Raw genomic sequence first — 18,154 nt, forward strand, 5'->3', positions numbered from 1 at the left:
CACCAACGAAACACCTTCACTCCGCACTCGACTTGGATTCACTTCAGTCTTTCATTCACCGCCATCAAACGTCCCTTTACATGCGCGACTTTCCGTCAAAACACACTCACCACCATCTGCGACGGCTCGATCGACGATGGCGCGTGATGCCCTCCCAATCCGTCGAAAGCGTCGCATGGCACCAACTCAGTAGCGAATCATGAGGCCATCTCGACAATAGCCTCAGCAGGATTGTGACGCTTCGACGGGACGACGTCTTGTATTCATTCACTTAATCACTGTGAGCATGAAAGTGCTGCAGTTTGCAAGAGATGCTGGACGTATCAGGTCATGCCTGCAGAGCTGTCAGGCAAGCGGCCATTGCTTTTGTTTTCAAGTATGTACACGTCTCTGAACGGTATATCTATGACCAAGTTCCTGTTTAGCTCTGGCACAACCCAGGCACCTTACTCGCCCCCCGTCCCACCAGCCCATCAACGTACGCCAAAAACGCATCAACAGGCACCATATCAAACCTCCTAAAAGAAGGATGACTCGACTGCATAATCTGTCCTCCCCACAGCACCCGCAGGAAGTAGCAGCCTCGTCGGCTGTACAGCTCAAAGACAACCTCCGCGCCCATGCCCGGCCAGACCATGCGCTCGATCTGCAAGATGGAGAGCAGTCTGGAGACGGATCCGTCGTGCGCGATGTTGTGTCTGTACTTCACGCTCGAGGGGGCCGCGCCGTCTTCGGCGGATTGGCCGTCGTCCATTGCGTGGCGGAGGTTTTGGGCGAGTTCGGCTACCCAGACGCCGTAGCTGCCGACGCTGGCGGGGAGGGATTGGCTTGAGTCGCGGTAGATGAAGCTGTATTCGTATTCGCCCAGTCGGTAGACCTCGTTGGCTTCGGCCTGGCTGACACAGTCGCTTGAGTCGCCGATCTTGCAAGGGAGAGGCTTGTTGTGGCACTGACGCGCTGAGAGGTTGTCGAAGTAGTGGTCCCAGCTCATGTGCCAACCACCATCGCTCGGGCTGACGCCGGACAATGCGTCGAGACGATTGTAGAGAGGCTGCGAGGCCGTGATGTGTTCCAACCAAGCTGGAGAGGAACTACCAGAGCCGTAGCTGCCAAACAGGCTAGATGCAGCCGGGCAACTGTACGTCGGCTCCAGCGAGTCGATGCTGTCCGGTTGAATGAGCAACGGCGTGTCCTTGTTCTTGCGCTCAGGATACATCCCAGCAACAAGCATGCTGGCGACCTGAGAAGTGATGACATTGTTGGACACTCTGTAAGAGACCACATTCGGATCGTAGTTCCCAGGAATGAAGCGCAGCATATCCGAGTAAACGCTCTTGAGATCAGCACCATGTTGATGACTATCGTCCAGCCCACCCCTCGTGATCTGCGGGAACTGGCAAGTCCCATTGAACCCCTGCGGCGGAAATGGATTCACAGCGGATGTATACACATCCCAGTACGTCGAAGCCGCAGCGTTGCCATACGGATTGAGAGGCTTGCCGCCATAGAAGAGTCCCTCGTCGTCGCAATCCCACGAATAACCCTCCCTCGGGAATGTATTACTTGCATACGGCGTGCGCTTGTGGTGGCGATGGATCAACTCGACATACTCCAGCTTGTAGTCCCTATCCGCCCTCGGATAAGTCTTCGGATTCGTATGCGGCATATTGCACCAGTCGTACGTATTCAGCGGCGCCTGGCTGGAATTGAAAATAAACCCATAAACCCCCGTCCCGTTGATGGCGGTATGCAGATTATTGACATAGTACTTGTCCGGCGCATGCCACTCCAAGCTCACATTCGTCGGCGCCGCACACTGTCCATTGCCATGGCCTCCAGTTCCGTGCCCAGGACCTCCGCCCCAGAAGCCTTGAGCATTCGAAATCGCAATGTGGCCAGCGACCAAGGCGGGGATGCTTTGATCGAACTTCATGATGGTGGTGATGGCTTGTTGGACGGTGATCATGACCAGCAGGGCCACGGCGGTGGTTTTATAGGACGGCACGCTGAGCCGCATGGGGACGTCGAGATGCTACCCTCCTTCCATCGCCGAACTTCTTTGGGCGGTGCCTGTATGATGAGGTTGGCCGGCACGTTTTCTGGTCGTTCATGCAGGTACGGCAATCGAGGGGAACGCCTCGTGGGCGCTATCGGCGAGGTTATTGGTTCTGGTTAGTGGGGATGTGGAGAGGCATTGAGTGTGGCCAAGATGCTGAGATTTTGTAGGTGGGCTTCTTCAGGGCACCAGAGATGATAGGAAAGATGGCGATCTGGCCAGAGTTCTGTGCGTGGAGTGAGGTACAAGGAAAGGAAAGCTGAGGTCACTGTCGAAGTGCTATGCTTTAAGTGGGTCCTATTGGCCCGAGCGTCAAAACGTCCCCTTTCCCTTCGACGTTCTTCAAGTCTCTATATACCTCGTCCTCCGTCAGTAGGCGTCATTCATGCGTCGAAATGGCTCGAAATCCTGGCCTCAGTCTCACGCCGCATCAGTCTTGCTCTCAGCTCAGCTCTCTTTTCCTCTGAGTTCTGGTGGCCACTGCTTTGCAGTCCATTGCCAAACTCGATTGGTCCCCTCGCCGAGGCCACCGTGAACGACCCGGAAAGCGTCTGGTAGACTCATCATGGCAACTTACAATCCTTTCAACTCGTCGCTCACGGCAAAATCTTCGTCCCCCACTCTCCCGTACTCTCACTCCGATACGGCCCCAACGCAATCGGTATACTCCCACTATACCCCACATCCCCCTGCGCCTTCTGCAACATCGCCGCCGTCTTGCCCACCAACTTCGCAATCCACCGGTCATTCACCAATCCACCCACCATCGCCTTCTTCATGCCATCCTTCGTCTGCTGATGGAGGTCTCGCGCAAACTCTTTGATCGAGTTGGACGTCGTGCCGTCTTTGAGGTTCTGGCGGATGTTCTTGGCGAGGAGTTTGAACGAGGCGATGTCTTTGACGCTGTTGAGAGGTAAGGCGGGTTTGCTGGGGCTGCGAGTGCGGAAGTCGGTGGATGTGGAGTCGTTGCTGGCGATGGAGATGCTGTCGATGTTGTCGAAGGTCGGGCTAGTGGGCGTTGCGGGCTCGTCCGATGATGGCGATGCCGTGTCTACTTCGTCGACTTCCTTCTCGAGCTCGATGATCTTCGTGGCCTTCACTAGCGCCGCGATGAAGTTTAGGAGGGATTGATCGCAGCTGGCGGGAAGGCTTGCGTGAACGCTCATGGTGATTTCGGTTTCGTCTTTCTTCGTTCGTTTGAACTCACGCTCTGTCTGAACGGCTTTGGGCAAGCTGGTAGATTCTTCAATTTCAACTTCCAGCTCCTCCTCGTCTTCCGCTGTTGGCTGAGGGGGAACGATGTGCTCGTGGTGCGGGAGCAGGAATGAGGGGATGGTGAAAGTCGCATCTGCTCCACCAAGACGAACGACCTGTCTGATCGTGCTGGATTGAGGCTCAGTGCGGTAGGCCATGACATCGTTGAACTTGAGGTATGCCACGATGTCGAAGCTGGTGCTCAGAGGGACCTGCCCCAAGCCGTGGATGTCTGCGAGCTGAAGGCAGAAGTTGGCGTCTGCCAACCAGTGTGAGATTCTGCGATGAAGTTTTCGCAGTTGCAAGTTGGTCTCTGCGTATTCCTTGAATACTTGCTGTTGCAGTAGCTGTGACACCCATTGTCCTGAGCCTGCAGCGTTGATGCTCGATATGTTGATAGGGTGGAAGTAGCTAAGAGGCGCAAGCAACAGACGCAGGAGGAACGGCAATCGATGCATGAACCGTCTCATGTATGGAGGTGACAGTCTTTGCAATGTCGTGACACGAACTGACCGCGATGGTGGGTGAGGTACAGAAGGCAGGCCGTGTAGCTCTGCAGACACTGCAGCTCGCATGTCCTGCTCATCGTCAACAGTGAAGCCGCTGCCGCTCTTGGCCTTGTGCCGGACTTGTTGCCGTGATTGGTAGACTGCACTGCTGGTTCGTATCTCGGTAAGTCTGTCGTGATATTGCCGATCTGCAATCTCATCGTCCGGTGAAAAGCTCTGCACACTGTCAAACCCGGCCCTGGCTGAAGAGTCTCGAACATAGCTAACTCCCGTGAGGGTCTCCCGCAGCTTTGGCCTATCCTGGAAGCCCTCGGAGCCAAGAGTAGCAGCTCGAAGTAGTGGTGTATCGTCGAGGAACACGCTTTCTACGCTCGCCGCATCGTCCGCTGGGTCGTCCAAGCCAGAGAAGGTCATTTCAAACTGGCCACCTTTTACGTTTGCGTAGACATCGCCAACCTCAATGCGCCGAAACAGTCGTACTGTTACTTCGTCAACGTATATTGCCAGCTCAATGTCGTCGGCGAGCTTGAGTCCTGTATATCACAGTCAGCGTATGTACATTCTATGGACTACATCGCACGCATACCAAGCTCAATGCCATGCACCACCAGTGTCAAGCTAGAGAGTGATATAGTCACACCCCGCATGACCATCAACCCATCAACCTCCGTGTCAATCTCCAACGCAGGCAAGTTGAACAACGCAATCTTATCCTTAATAAAATGCGGATGCTTGCCGAGCGCCTTCCGGAGAGCTCTCCTCGCATAGTGCGCCGCCGTAGGAAATTGAAACAACGAAGTGAGCCCCACAGAGATCCAGCATAGCGTCGCGAAGATCCCGTGCAGCAGCCAGGAGGTCGAGCAGATGGCGTAGATGAGGTTGAGAGTCGCCAGCACGGTCCAAAGCGGTATTGAGGAGAACACCCGACTTCCAGTCCTCGAGCCCCAGAGAATCAGGCTGCTCTCTATGCCAGCACCGGATAAAAGCCATATTCGAGCCAACGGGAAGGCTGCAGCGAGCAGGACCAGGATTGCGCCGCCAAGGAGAGGTTCTTGCCAGTAGGACGCGCTCGATCTTCTAGGCTTGTGATGTTCCGATCGTCGAGGAACGGGCTTCCTCGGTATCATTACTTCAACAAACAAGTTAGCTTTAGACGCCAATAGCATCCACTCCACGAGGGCGGTGGCCGCGATTGGAAGACATACTGGGATTCGGCGCCATCTTGCAGATGTGCCTGGCTGCTGTAGCACAGCCTCAGGAGAGGTCAAGCTTTCCTCGATTCGCCTCAGCATGAGCTTCAGGTGCCTCAATTGCTTGTGTCGCTCGTACGGTCAGCTCTGTTACACATCAATAATGTCTTCCGAGTGACTCTTCAGATGGTGAATGTCTGCGATAGGAGTGACGGATGTGGCGTTCGCGGAATTTGGCCTTGGCAGGTGATTTTCTCTCCGTCGTCATGAGGCGGTCATCGTAATTCGTACACATGTAGACTTGGAACTGGGGGATCGGCTTTTGTCATAGAACCTTTGCATTGTTTTAATCGTCGTTGTAGCTGTCGCATGTAGCGATGGTGGTTCAATGGAGGGTTCGTCGCCTGGGCTACCCGATAACCGGCGAGGCTCAAAGAAGCAGGGATCGACAAGAAACGACTACGCTTGGAATGGGAGGTACACAGTTAAGACGAGTATAAAGAAAGCTCGCAGCATACTTTCAAGTCGGGTTCAATTTGATGGCATCGTATCGTATCGAGTCATAAATCATGCAAACTCATCGCCTCCAGTATACAATACTCCGTCGACGACACGCCACCAGCTCGCAAGCTATCATTATCAGTATTGCCGAGCTCACTGCTAATTCCTCACAGCTCTCCTTACCCTCTTCCCAACACCGCCTCCGATCTTGGCCCTGCCGTGGATCTCATCACTGTCGGTGTTGTCCATCTCCCTCCAGAGGGCCTTGGTCTGCTTGTGGAGAATCCTCATCAAAGAGTTCTCCTTCAAGTGGTCGGGTATTTCAACCTCTGGCATCTTGTTCGACGGCGGCGATTCCTTCTCGCCTGTCTTTTCCTCTGTGCTCTCCAGTGACTCGCCTTCCTTGACGAGGCGAGCCGAACCCTCGACGGCCTTGGACTCCTCAACAGCCGCATCAGTGACGGTGACATATGCATCGTCGTCGTCGTCCTCTACATCCGCGCGGCCACCAACAAGAGCAAGCAGTGTTTGGACGAAGAGCTCCTTGAGGTAGGCAAAGCTGAAGCCTTCGGTGAGTTGTGCGATGACTTTGGAGATGTCCTCATGGAACTCGACGTTGCTGTTCTTCTGAAGCTTCTTGCGCCAGTACTCGCAGTATAGGATCCTCTCTCGCTCACCGGGCAGCTTGTAGTGGTACTTGCGATCGAAACGAGATGGGCGCTTTGCAATTCCTGGGTCGAGACGTTCCAGATGGTTGGTACTGCCGATCATGAGGATACCGTCGTTGTTCTCAAGACCATCGACCTCATTGAGGAAATAAGAGCGCACTTTGTCGGTGACAAGACTGTCCAAGTCCTCGAAGATAAGCATACAGGGAGCCATATTGCGGGCCAGGCGGAAGATGGTCAGGATCGAGTTTTGCTGTCCTTCTTGCGCCTCGAACGACTTGACATACATGCTCGCGACGTTGCGTGTCTGCAAGGAGTTCATCAGAGCCTTGATGGAGATGGTCTTTCCGCAACCGGGTGTGCCGTGAAGGATAATGCCGCGCTTCCAAGGGACTGAGTACTCTTCGTAGATCTGGCGAGAATCGAAGAACCCTTCCACGTCCTTGATCAGGGTGTCCTTCATCGCTGGATCCAGGATCACATCGTCCCAAGATGAGCCCTGGACCGACTGCCAAAGCTTGTGGTTTTTCTGCCAGTTGCCACCATCGAACACGTAGATCTCCTCGTGTGGTTGCGAAGACCAGGTGCCAGCGGCTTTGATGAGTTCATCTGCGATTGGGGAGTGTTCCTCGCCGTTCATTTGGTCCTTTGGTGTCAAGATGAAGTAGTTCTGAAATTGGCCACAGTTGGTCTGCAAACAAACGTAGTACACTTGAAGCTCGTTGCCTTTCCATGTGTAGTTGTAGAGGCCGAAAGCAACGTTCTCGCCGAGCTTGCCATCGCCGCCTTCCATACGTGTGGTGGGAGGTGCATACATGCGGGAGCTGATGACCTCGTTCGTCTCCCGGATGAGGTGGGCCTCTGCATTTCCAGCATTTGCAAAGGTTACAAGGTCGGCATACCGCCTGTTGACCGACGTGACATGCTGGTCTGGGTGGATGCTTCGGATGAACTCGAGAACATTGATTTCCATCTCGGATCGCGGGGCGGAGCAGAAGGCCTTGTAGCGGCCATAGACTGTGTTGGAGGCATCGATGCCAGCATCGCCGTAGTCGCCCATATTGTTACTGCGTAGCGGTTCTTGCAAAGAAGGTAACAGTGAGGTGGGAGTTGAATGAGAAAGAGGAAGACGGTAGATGAATTGAAGGCCTACTTATACTCCATCGCCACAGACAACAAGGCAGCAGAGATGGATGCCAAGGGCCGCCCTTATGGCCTGGCGCGCGCAGAAGTCAGTCGACTCACCGGTGGCGGCGTGCATTCGGTATGCCAGAGAGGAAGGCGAAGCTGTAGATCTGGATGAGGCTTCAGTCACACCGCAGCCAGGATCGATGCCATACTGCGATGGCTATGACTGTTTTATGGAGAACTCCAGGAATGGGTGCCCGGGCGCAGGCAGGCAGACAGATGGACGCTTGGCGGAGACAGTGCCGCGGAGAATTACCTAAGCATGCCCTAAGCCCAATCGGAAATTGATTGAACCCTGAGCTCACGTGTCAGCAATTCACGGAGTTGGTCCTCATCAGCAGTGACGACAACAGCCAGACCGACATTGGTACGAAAATACCCTCGCCAACGACAAGATGTGGTCCTCCCTGGGCTGGCTCGGCCTTGCCATCCTGTTCGCCCATGCGCAAGCTCTATACTTCTACATCGACGGCCCCACGCAAAAGTGTTTCTTCGAGGAGCTGCCCAAGGACACGTTAGTAGTTGGTATGAGCACACAAACGCCGCGTAAAGGGGGCGCATAGCACTCACAATCACCTCCAGGCCACTTCAAAGCGACGCAATGGAGCGAGCAATCGCGATCATACCAGCCCAACCCTGAAATGGTATGCCCCAGCCCACCTCCCGCCAAGACCAGTGCCCTCTAACACTTCACCTCCCAGGGAATCTTCATAACCGTCGACGAAGTCTTCGACAACGACCACCGCGTCGTCTCCCAGCGCGGCCAAGCCTCCGGCAAGTTCACCTTCTCCGCCGCCGACTCCGGCGAGCACCGCCTCTGCTTCACGCCCACCAACGTGCCCGCGACCTCCGGCTTCCTCTTCAGCGGCTCGCAAGTCGGCGGCATCAAATTCGAGCTGGACATGGCCATTGGCGAGACGTCTCAGATCGAGAGCTCCGACAAGGATAAGATCGGCGAGGTCGTGCAGAAGGTGAGGGATTTGAATGCGCGGTTGCAGGATGTCAGGAGGGAGCAGGTGTTCCAACGGGAAAGAGAAGCGGAGTTCAGAGATCAGAGTGAGGCGGTCAATGCGAGGGTCGCGAGATGGGCGTTGTTGCAATGTCTCGTTCTGGGTTTGACTTGCGCCTGGCAGTTGACATACCTGAGGGCGTTCTTCATCAAGCAGAAGCTCACATAAAGTGTGCTTTCCTGCTTGGTTTTGGAAGAGTGGCATAGCGCGGGTATTACGGCACGGTCAAAGGTGTTGGTGGTGGAGATGTGAAGTGGCTCGGGAAGCCAGTACGTCTCCAATGCCTGTACTGATATTATAGAACATTTGAAAAAGCTGCTTGTTTACCGCCCTTAGGCGTCTCACCGACCCGCGAACATGACCTCGATATCGCCCTCCTCAGCTTGCTCAGTACCACGCGCAAGAGCACCGTCCAGCTGGATCTCGATCTCGGCGTACAGCCTGTCCTGTTCCCTTTGCTCGGCTTCGTCCTTTCCCACCAGAAACCAATCGTCTTCATCCCCAGCCGTCGCCTTATCCTGCTGTTCGAGCTTCACAATCTCATCTTTCAGCCTTCGAATGCCCACCGCAAGACCAACAACGCAATTCTGATACGTCAAATCGTCTGCAAACTTCGCCGCCATGACCATCTGCTGAAACTCCTGAGTTGGAATTTCCGCTATAGGTCCAGAGGTGGCCCATTCGAGGACTTTGGTGGCCTGAGTCTCATATGTCAGCTTTACTCTGGGATTGGCAGTCGACTCACGATCGTGGCTTGGCTGGCATGGCTCTTGCCCCTGTCGATGGCTGCTCCAAGCTCGGTCTGCTTGTCTTGGTAGACTTGGATGGCATAGCGAAGGGCGACCTCGAGCTCGTACACGGTGAAGTCGTTCACGTCGATGAAAGATGCTTGGGCGTGGTTGACGTTATGGTAGGGTGTGGAGCTGGAGATCCAGGATTGGAGGTTTGGTAGGTCTGTTGGGACTTGGGGCATTTTGGCTTCCTTGGTCAATGCCTAGTGATAAGGAGTATCGGCCATGGGGAGAAGGGAGGATGAGGAAGGGGATGGACGCCTCGATGAGCCCCTGAGTTGGATGTCCCTTCCCTTTGTGAGGTATGTTTCTCCCGCTGGCGTCAGGCTGAGTCTAGGCTCAATCATATGTACCAGATATGCCTTGGACAGATGACGGTGCTTCGGCGTGCTACTGTCTCAGATTTGAGGCATCTGTAAGAATGGAAAACTTTGGATGGGCCCGACGAAATGGTGTAAGCCGGGAAATAAGGAGTTCAGTAGAAAAAACCTGTCCGTAGGACGTGAGGTTGGGATCGAGTAGGCGCGATGGCTACATTGTTAGGCTTGTGGTGTATTGATCTGCTTGCTGATATCTGCTTAGGGTTTGTCGACTGGAACGTCAATTACTTGACCAGTCACGACAGTGTCCTCAACGACGAGCGGTTCGAGGTGAGAGATGTCGAATACATTATCAAAACGTCGATTGCACTGATCTTGCTATCTGAGTATTTCCTGGTTTCATCTCCGTTAATCGCAAGCTGTCCGTCCTCCTGAAGCTGCAGCTTTTGGTCTGGTCACTATAGATACTGACCAGATGGTAGGTAGTTCATGAATCCCAATTTGACGGGAAAGACGAGGTTACACAAACCCCAGCCGCAATCGCTGTGACAAGGGGTTGTTGTGGGACTGCTCCACACTTCACCAACCATCAATCAACTTTCGCCACTCTCGTCCACCTCGCAACACTTCGTGAACATACCCAAATGCCCCCCAAACCCCCACATGCACACAAGATCTCGAAGCCGTTACTCTGGCTATTCGGGGCTGGCCTCATCATTGGACCCATAGCACTCGAGCTCGGCATCGACTATATCTGGGGGCGCGTCCAGCGCCGACTCAACGACAACAGAGCCTACCCTAGTGGAGGCTACCATCAACACATGTGGCGCGGACTGGAGAAAATGAAAGAGGTACGAACGTGCCGGCTGATGAACGGAAGTCACGATGAACTGATGGAGTCGTCCAGGTGTACCCAAACTGTGCCGTACTGCCGCAGATGACGGATCGCGAACCCAATCCAAGAGCCTGGGTCGAGAAGTTCAACTTCGTTGTTGATTGCAGAAAGATTCCTGCTATGAGCAGGTATAGTGGTGTTAAGAGATTTTGGCGAGGTCGAATCGTGGATGAGCAGCCGTAAGTCACAAGTAACACAAGGCCGAAGCAAGGGGCTTCCCGCCATCACCTTTGATTTTTCTTCAAAAGAATAACATCTTACTCCTTCTTCCAGCGCACCGAACTCCCGAAACAGCCCGGGACCACACGAAATGCCCGACTCACAAGTCTCCACAACCATAACGATCACCGGCCGCGTCAACGAAGCCTCACTCTCTCCTGATCTGGTGAAAGTTTTGAGAGTACGTACAGTCTCCAACTCACACGCCGGCCCTGGCTATATTTGCTAACTATAAACTCTAAAAAGAAGTATTCGCACTGCACTGTGTATCCCCTGGAACTGCGTAAGGAGGACGATGGGAGCTTCTGGGCGACTGTAAAGCAGTCTCATTACTTTGTGGAATGTCCGGGCACGAAGCCCGGGCTGAAGATGGTTACGAAGGAGGGGAGTGTTGTGGATGTGAAAACGGAGCGTCCCTGAAGATGAAACGTGGAAATGGAAAGCCACGTTGTCGATTCGAACGAGCGGTCTGCAAAGCACGAGAAAGGTGAACGTTGTGTAACAAGCGCCTTGCAAGGGATGGAGAAGATCCCAACCGGTCTGTCCCGATTGTTGACATTCCTTTTCTCTATTTACCTCAGGAAACCCGCCCAGCACATCCTGTAGATAATGCCACTCTCTACGCATATCAACACGAACGCCAAAGCCTTCGGTTTGCTGTGCTTCGTACCGCTGTTCTTCTTAGCACCATTCGCAGGCGATCGCCAGCAAGGCAAGAGGGGAGAGAAGAGACTACGGGAGGTGATGCTTTCCCATGCCGTGATTGATCAATAACGCCTCGGACTAGACTGATTCATCGAGAAGGCTTTTCCAGGCTGCATGGTTGGACATGAAAAACCAATAAAAGGGAAGCATCACTTCTGGGTCGAAGGGTGTCTAGTTGGATCCGAAGAGAGGTTCGCTAGAGTTGATTTGTGAGATGTGAGGTCGATGACGCTGGTGAGCGAAATTATCTACTCTTCCCGATAGACGTTGTATATCCGTATCTAAGGGCCCGTGTTGTCCGTTGACGCCGAGGGAACACTGGAGCTGTACTGAAGTAAACATGTCTATTTCTCTAGTCCTATTCACTCCAGTCGAAAATATCCACAACAGCGTTCCTACACCGCCTCCCCGCCAAAGAATGATCGCAATCTCCGTTGGATAGTCTTGCTGCAACCACAACGCTTGCTTGTCTGTCAATTTGGAAAGCAGAGAGCAAGATTGAGCAGGTCAGTCAGTCTTTGACACAAGCTCGAACCGTTTGATCTGTCTACTAACTTTGGGAGCAGGCATAACCAGGCTGTCTCGTCTGGTCGCAGCTCACGAAGCGTGAACCGACACAAGAGTTCACGCCACCACACGAGCTGTTCAACTTTGTGGTTGTTTGTAGCCTGATCATTTCAATCGAGAGCCACTCCACCGTCCTCACTTTCCTCTCCACTGCTGCTTGTTGCGAGAAGTTGTGGCGACACTGTACCCGAGCTTTCTGGCATCGTCAGAATGTCGTTTGGTCCTCCAGGAGCTGCCTCTTTCGCGATCAGTGAAGTGATGCCAGTGCTAGAGTCAGGGTGCCATCTCATGCTCTTATGCGTATCCAAGACTTTCCTCATAACCGCATTTCTTACCTCCTGTGTTAGTCTCAGCATAATGTCACGTTGTCGAAGAGCCCCCACCTCGCCAGTCGATTTGGCCAACGCTGGCGGCTGCCAGTTCGGATAGACCTTGTTATGGCATGGCGGACGCGTAAACGCCCCAGGATGGTTGCAAATGTAGTGGTAGCAGCAGAAACATGCCGGTTTGCTGCAAGCTATGTATTTATCGTCGTTGAAGAACTTGCAACCATTATCGTGCAGAGCTTCGAGTAATGTAAGTTCTGCATGGACTCGTGGCTGCCAGTCTTTGCCTGTGTAGAACTCAAGTATGCGAGACATGAGCGAGCGTTTATCGTCCAAGATCTGCAATGCTTCTTGAAACTCTTTCAAATCGGACGACTGACTTGGGAACATTCGACCGCAGATTCCAGCGATTGTCAGCCCACCGTAAGGGCCAGGCCGGTGCGAGATTGCTGTTGAGTCTTCACGCTCAAGCATGAAGTCACAGAAGAAATGAGGGTAGCTCATAGCGGCATATGTTAGGACCCTGGCTGCACGTCTGGGTGCACAAAGGCGCCCTATATAGTGACGAATTGCAGTCCGCGTCTCGTTCTCCATCAATACCGGCTGTCCAGTCAAAGGGTCAAAGTCAACGCGGAGATATTTCGAGTGTCTCGCTTCATAAGCTGATTGCGCCAACTCGTGCCAGTCAGCGGATGTTTCGAGGGGCTTGTGGAAACTTTGTAGCCAGAGGAAGTATTCTGAGAACACGTAAAGTTAATTTATGAGTTTAATCAGTCGTGGGATGTTTACAACGAACTGTCTGCATCCAACTTTCCCCTGACTTCGCGGCTGAGTTGTGCCTTCCTCAGTTCAGTCTCGATCGGCTTATGCAGCAGCCTCCAGTACTGCTTGATTCGGGTTCGCTGGAAGCCAACGAACTTCTCGAAAAGGCTTTGCTCAAACACATGACACGACCCCTCGGAATTCTTTGACAGAGCTTTAGTCTGCAACAGCTCCAAAAGTTCTCTCAAAAAAGACTCGATTTTGTCCAGAGCGCCGTTGGCAGCCACCCAATATCGTGGTCCACTTGGTACATTCTCCGCCGCTATCGCCGTTACAGTGTCGCCGCCTTTTAGAAAGTCGCACATGACAGACAAATGATACAACACACTTCTGCGCATCTCTACTGCTTGAATGTCTCCAAGGTTTGGGTCTTCTAGACTTTGTGCGATTATTGGAGGTCCTTGCGCTTGACCCAGGACTCGTAAAAGCAGTAAGACTTCGTAAAACCGTTTCAATAGCTTCGGATTCAGATGTGAGCCCATTTCCAGCCTACGCTGCCTGCAAGGCTAATGACCAAGGTGCCGGTTTGAATAAGAAAGTGATACTGGTGTAGCAACGGGCAGAAGCGCTGCTTTTTGCTCAATCCACAATCTCAGCCTCGTGCAATCACATGCCTTCTCCACTCACACCTTGCGAACGTGTGTAGCGCTTATTGGTCGAGCTTGCATGCTTTTGTTTGGGTCTCGATGTGCACCTGCTGGAGAGACTGCGGCACAGCTGCAAATGATTGGATGCCCGACGAGGTCTTGTGCAGCCATAGACGGCCAGAAGCCTGCAGCAGAACATCGACTGGAGCCTCTGCGCTCTCCATTGTACGAGCTATAAACCCTTTACCCCTCTGTGTTAGGGTCTAGCCTTCGTCCTGCTACTCCTGTCTCCACCAAGCTTGTCTCTCACTTTCAAGAGAAGACAGGTCTGCGCTCGATCACACAGTTGATACAGCTATGCCGTCTCGTCGCAGCAAGAAGTATTGGGCTGTTCTGAAGGGTCGTGATAGACCAACTATCTACTCCTCGTGGTATAGTTCTTCCCGATTGCCGAAGAGAGCATGTATGATGACCGTCTGCAATAGGGCGAAGGCGCAGCCTCAAGTCTGCGGAGTTAGTAACGCACGTCACCGTGCCTTCATCAAACTGCAAGAAGCAAGGCAATACATGAATGATAACGGCGTCGGAGATGGAGACTACGACGAAGAAATCGGCTTCGAAAGCGAGCCTTCGACTGTTAGAGGTGGACATGGGAAATATTATGCGGTAGCCAATGGTGCCCTTCCAGGCGTCTACCTATCATATTCGTTGGTCGACCTTCGGAAAAGTTTGCTAGACTTGCATACTGACAGGATGTAGGGGTACTGAAGGTTCCCAGAAACAGACTGACGGATATTCACATGCCTGTTATAAGCGGTTCGACTCAGAAGCAGAGGCGGAGCATTTTATCAAGGAGCACACGAACGCGGTGACCGACATCGCTTCTGGAAATACTGGTCTCTTACCTGAAACTGGGCTGAGTCTACCATTAGAAGACGATGTTGATGGTTTGACCAATCGCATGGCGGCTACATCCCTCTAAAGAATTCTAAAGGCTGTTAAAGCAAATCGTGGAACAGTTTCTTCCACTATTTCGCTTAGAAGCGCTCCCGAACCTTGCACATGCAAGAGCCTGCAGAGTTTGCATCGGGACCTGGGTCCATAACGTGCTTATTTCAGCACATTGTATCTCAACAACTTGTATCCATCCAGATCACAGTTCACCATAATCCATTAAATCTACCTCAAGCGAAGAATGCGAATGTTCGAAAAGCCGCCGCAAGCAGCCTCTCGAGCTGGTTGAGACGATCGGTCAAGCAACGTCCTCCTCCTTCTCGTGGCCGCTCCCATCGCCCTCCGTGGGACCGGCTGGATCTTCTACAGATGTGTATGCGATCCAAGTCTGCTCTATAGTATTCCCGCCCAGCAAAGGCATGACCAAAGTCCAGAAGGTGGGTAATGGCGGTTGGATTTCTACGGAGACGAGGCTTACGGACAGCTGTCGGACTGTAACAGACGCTTCCTGGATGCTCTGTTGTGCCCCAGGCATCGACACGTAGAGCTTGACTCTTGGCGCCGGAGTTTGAGAGGTTCAATTACATGGTGGACTGTGGAGGGGGATATCGCTCGCTGAAGAGGATTCTTGGTGGAAAAATTGTGGACTGCATGAGCGATTTCGATGGAGATGAAGCGTTGAAGGAGTCAGAGTTGGCTTCGAATACAATGTAAGAGGCAGAGGCCGCGGATTGGCGACTCCGGCGTATCGGATAGCTTTTGTCCACTCGCTGCATGAAGGTGTTGGAAAGGAAACATCCATCCGTTTGCCTCTACCGATTGCCAGACGTGAACTTGGAATCCTTGTGTCTCATACGAATCCCGTGCTCCCACTATGGCCCCTCATCAAGTAAAAACCTCTCACCAACCACCTCCCATCCTCATACCGCATCCACCTCAACTCCGTCAAAGCCTTCAAATCAATCCTCTCAACAAACTTCATATTCAACTCCATATACACCTTCGCCGTCCCCTTCTTCACATCAACATATGCCTGACACCCCGTCGCCTCTAACCGACAATTCGGATAATCTACATGCTCTTGCGCCCAGACTTGGAGCAATTCTGCCCAGGTCATCTTCGACGGGTACGAATCGAGAACCGCGGTGAATTCAGGCGCTATCGTGGCTCTGATGGCCTGGCCGCGCGGGCTGGCGAAGTCTGCGTCGCGCTCGTTGAGAATGATCGGCCATTCGAGGGCGAGGCATTTGAGCTCCTCTCCGATGTCGTCAGGTGTTTGGGAAGCTGCGGTGCTTGGAGTGGTGTTCTCGGTCATGGCGATGCATGCTTCGCATCAGTTATGGCGGTGTTACATGTCGTCGTGCACTGGTGTGCGTTTGGCGTAGAAGCAAGCAGGTGAGGTCAGGTCGGTGAATCTTGGTGGTCCGTGCGCGCGATCCCTCCTTATATCAGCCTCACGCTGATAAGGTACCTGAAGTCTCTACATCCAGTAGCCTTTTCACGGCGGAGCGGAGCGAACAGATTGCATCGTAGCATGGGCGACTTATCTGCTGTGCCAGTCCGCTCTTCTTCCATCCGCCACTCGCCCGGGAAATGAGGAAAGAGTCCAAACCGCCACGCTGATATGGCATGAGGTCCGGGAGGCAGAGAAGACGCTTTTTCCAACCTTCCCCTTCTTATCACACTCCGACTAACTCCGCCAGAAGCTCAAAGTCCTCTCTCCAGCACGCTGCAATGCACTGATTGTGTAGTCAGTACTCTGGACGTGTTATAGGTAGACTCCTAGAACGGCGCCAAATTCCGCTAACTACACCGCCGATAGCGTCCGACAGGCCGAGTTCGCTCCCGTCACGGGCAGCCTCGCCCGCTTTCGACCTACGCCGCTATAAGGCTCACACTCTACAAGCCGCATGATGCATCGCAAAACGTTCTGACAGCAACGGTTCTGCTGCTGCCCACCACCGACAATGTCTTCGCCTCAAACAACTTACTCTGGTCAGATCGCTGACTTTGCCGCCAATCTCACTTTCGATGATGTCCCCGACGACGTTCGCTCTGTGCTCCCTATATTCCTTCTCGATGCCTTTTCTTCCATGCTGGCAGGTGTAATACAGCCAGTCTTTGTTTCTGCTGCAAAGGCTGTCCTACAAACACACTCTGCCGGCGACCTGCCCGCGATCAACAACGTCAAGACTTCCCTCTCTGGTGCTATGCTCCTGAATGGAATAGCATGTGGCGATTTCGAACTCGAACATGTCATCGCCAACGCCCATCCTGCTTCAGCGGTATTGCCAGCTCTGCTCACCGTGGCGGCTCAGGCACGTTCGTCTGGGCCCGAATTTCTGACAGCAATGGCGGTGGGTTACGAGGTAGCGACCCGAATCGGTGCTGCCAGCGGACATGAGGTCGAAGCCCTCCGAGGCTTTCACAATCCGGGACTAAACGGAACTATCGCAGCTGCCACTGCAGTCGGGCGGCTATTGAAGCTGGATGCGAGGAAGATGGCAAATGCTATGGGTATCGCCGCGTCGAGCTCAGCCGGTCTAATGTCCTTTGTCACAACAGGCGCGATGACCAAGCGACTGCACCCAGCACGAGCAGGTCAATTAGGCGCTGAGGCAGCCTTTATGGCGCGGGAAGGTATCGAAGGCCCAACAGATGTTCTGGACAATGCGCTGGGCTTCTTTCACGCTTTCTCTCCATATCCGCTGCAGCAGCGTCTGATCGAAGGATTGGGGCGTTCCTGGATGGGGGCTAAAATGATATTGAAATTGTCACCAGTCCACGCCTATGCACAGTTCCCCGTATACGCCATCAACCAGGCCCGCAGTGAGGCTACCACAGGGCTCCCAAAGCCTGAGGGGATTGACAGCATCATCGTAGAATGCGGGCCAAACACTGCGAAGCCGTCCCACCAAATCCCAAGCCCAAAGACGCTTGTATCAGCGCAGTATAGCGTCAGATTTGCCGTCGCAGCAGCACTCACCATTGACCTGAGGAACCCCCTGAACATGAACGACAAGCTTCTCGCCCATCCAGTCGTGCACAGATTGGCGGAAAAGACGAGTGTGAAGCAAGTGACGGACGATCGGCACGATTTGACTGCCAAAATCATTATCAGTCTCGCCAGTGGTCAGACATTGCATCTTCACGCATCTCGGTATCCGGGTCTACCGGGTTCGGCGGGATACGCGGAGGCTGCCGAGGACAAGTTCCAGCGCGTGACGAGTGCTTTGCGAATAGACTCCAAATGTGGTGAGCTTGGTAGACATGTTCGGAATGTCAGCCTGATAAGCGACATGAGCGAGATTTATCGCGAGCTTGTAGAAATGGCAGACTTGGCGGTAGCACAAATCGATGGCACTTGAACCGTTCACTTTTTCAGATGGATTTTTTATAACGTACTTGATGGGGAAGCTGCGCAGACGGTGAAGCTGCGCACAAGCCTCGAATCCTCGATACTCTCGACTATCTACGTAACGCTATAGTAATACAGCTACCTTTACTATCGCTATCCTCGTTCTCGGGTACCTCCTCGATAATGTCCTCGATTTCCGGACTCGGAGAGGCGTTCCGCTTCCGTTTACGAGTT

General features: G+C 53.4%; 10 protein-coding genes across 10 annotated transcripts; 4 read left to right on the plus strand and 6 right to left on the minus strand.

The window, feature by feature from the left end:
* Positions 1–421: 421 nt before the first annotated feature.
* On the minus strand, positions 422–1,830 carry M409DRAFT_71557 (uncharacterized protein; the record flags this gene model as incomplete). The annotated part of the gene is made up of 2 exons (XM_033819227.1): positions 422–1,786; positions 1,816–1,830. 2 exons carry the CDS (start codon positions 1,828–1,830, stop codon positions 422–424), a joined length of 1,380 nt encoding a protein of 459 aa, XP_033659506.1.
* An 822-nt stretch (positions 1,831–2,652) lies between these two features.
* M409DRAFT_71558 (uncharacterized protein) lies at positions 2,653–5,040 on the minus strand (the record flags this gene model as incomplete). Its single annotated transcript, XM_033819228.1, has 3 exons — positions 2,653–4,352; positions 4,406–4,948; positions 5,025–5,040. The coding sequence occupies 3 exons, from the start codon at positions 5,038–5,040 to the stop codon at positions 2,653–2,655; spliced, it is 2,259 nt and encodes a 752-aa protein (XP_033659507.1).
* A 629-nt stretch (positions 5,041–5,669) lies between these two features.
* On the minus strand, positions 5,670–7,238 carry M409DRAFT_71559 (uncharacterized protein; the record flags this gene model as incomplete). The annotated part of the gene is made up of 2 exons (XM_033819229.1): positions 5,670–5,942; positions 5,985–7,238. 2 exons carry the CDS (start codon positions 7,236–7,238, stop codon positions 5,670–5,672), a joined length of 1,527 nt encoding a protein of 508 aa, XP_033659508.1.
* Positions 7,239–7,761: 523 nt separating this feature from the next.
* On the plus strand, positions 7,762–8,544 carry M409DRAFT_30900 (uncharacterized protein; the record flags this gene model as incomplete). Its single annotated transcript, XM_033810117.1, has 3 exons — positions 7,762–7,891; positions 7,949–8,010; positions 8,068–8,544. The coding sequence occupies 3 exons, from the start codon at positions 7,762–7,764 to the stop codon at positions 8,542–8,544; spliced, it is 669 nt and encodes a 222-aa protein (XP_033659509.1).
* A 173-nt stretch (positions 8,545–8,717) lies between these two features.
* Positions 8,718–9,349, minus strand: M409DRAFT_30901 (uncharacterized protein; the record flags this gene model as incomplete). The annotated part of the gene is made up of 2 exons (XM_033810118.1): positions 8,718–9,074; positions 9,122–9,349. The coding sequence occupies 2 exons, from the start codon at positions 9,347–9,349 to the stop codon at positions 8,718–8,720; spliced, it is 585 nt and encodes a 194-aa protein (XP_033659510.1).
* A 345-nt stretch (positions 9,350–9,694) lies between these two features.
* On the plus strand, positions 9,695–11,021 carry M409DRAFT_61513 (uncharacterized protein; the record flags this gene model as incomplete). The annotated part of the gene is made up of 5 exons (XM_033814785.1): positions 9,695–9,817; positions 9,970–10,338; positions 10,395–10,561; positions 10,656–10,782; positions 10,848–11,021. The coding sequence occupies 5 exons, from the start codon at positions 9,695–9,697 to the stop codon at positions 11,019–11,021; spliced, it is 960 nt and encodes a 319-aa protein (XP_033659511.1).
* A 962-nt stretch (positions 11,022–11,983) lies between these two features.
* Positions 11,984–12,793, minus strand: M409DRAFT_38156 (uncharacterized protein; the record flags this gene model as incomplete). Its single annotated transcript, XM_033810873.1, has 1 exon — positions 11,984–12,793. One exon carries the CDS (start codon positions 12,791–12,793, stop codon positions 11,984–11,986), a length of 810 nt encoding a protein of 269 aa, XP_033659512.1.
* Positions 12,794–13,965: 1,172 nt separating this feature from the next.
* Positions 13,966–14,590, plus strand: M409DRAFT_61515 (uncharacterized protein; the record flags this gene model as incomplete). Its single annotated transcript, XM_033814786.1, has 2 exons — positions 13,966–14,315; positions 14,368–14,590. The coding sequence occupies 2 exons, from the start codon at positions 13,966–13,968 to the stop codon at positions 14,588–14,590; spliced, it is 573 nt and encodes a 190-aa protein (XP_033659513.1).
* An 822-nt stretch (positions 14,591–15,412) lies between these two features.
* Positions 15,413–15,877, minus strand: M409DRAFT_61516 (uncharacterized protein; the record flags this gene model as incomplete). Its single annotated transcript, XM_033814787.1, has 1 exon — positions 15,413–15,877. One exon carries the CDS (start codon positions 15,875–15,877, stop codon positions 15,413–15,415), a length of 465 nt encoding a protein of 154 aa, XP_033659514.1.
* A 685-nt stretch (positions 15,878–16,562) lies between these two features.
* M409DRAFT_34837 (uncharacterized protein) lies at positions 16,563–17,546 on the plus strand (the record flags this gene model as incomplete). The annotated part of the gene is made up of 1 exon (XM_033810334.1): positions 16,563–17,546. A coding segment is annotated over one exon (984 nt), but the record flags the coding sequence as incomplete, so codon positions are not given.
* Positions 17,547–18,154: the final 608 nt, after the last annotated feature.

Source organism: Zasmidium cellare (assembly GCF_010093935.1).
Source record: "Zasmidium cellare ATCC 36951 unplaced genomic scaffold M409scaffold_76, whole genome shotgun sequence".
NCBI classification, from domain to species: Eukaryota; Fungi; Ascomycota; class Dothideomycetes; order Mycosphaerellales; family Mycosphaerellaceae; genus Zasmidium; species Zasmidium cellare.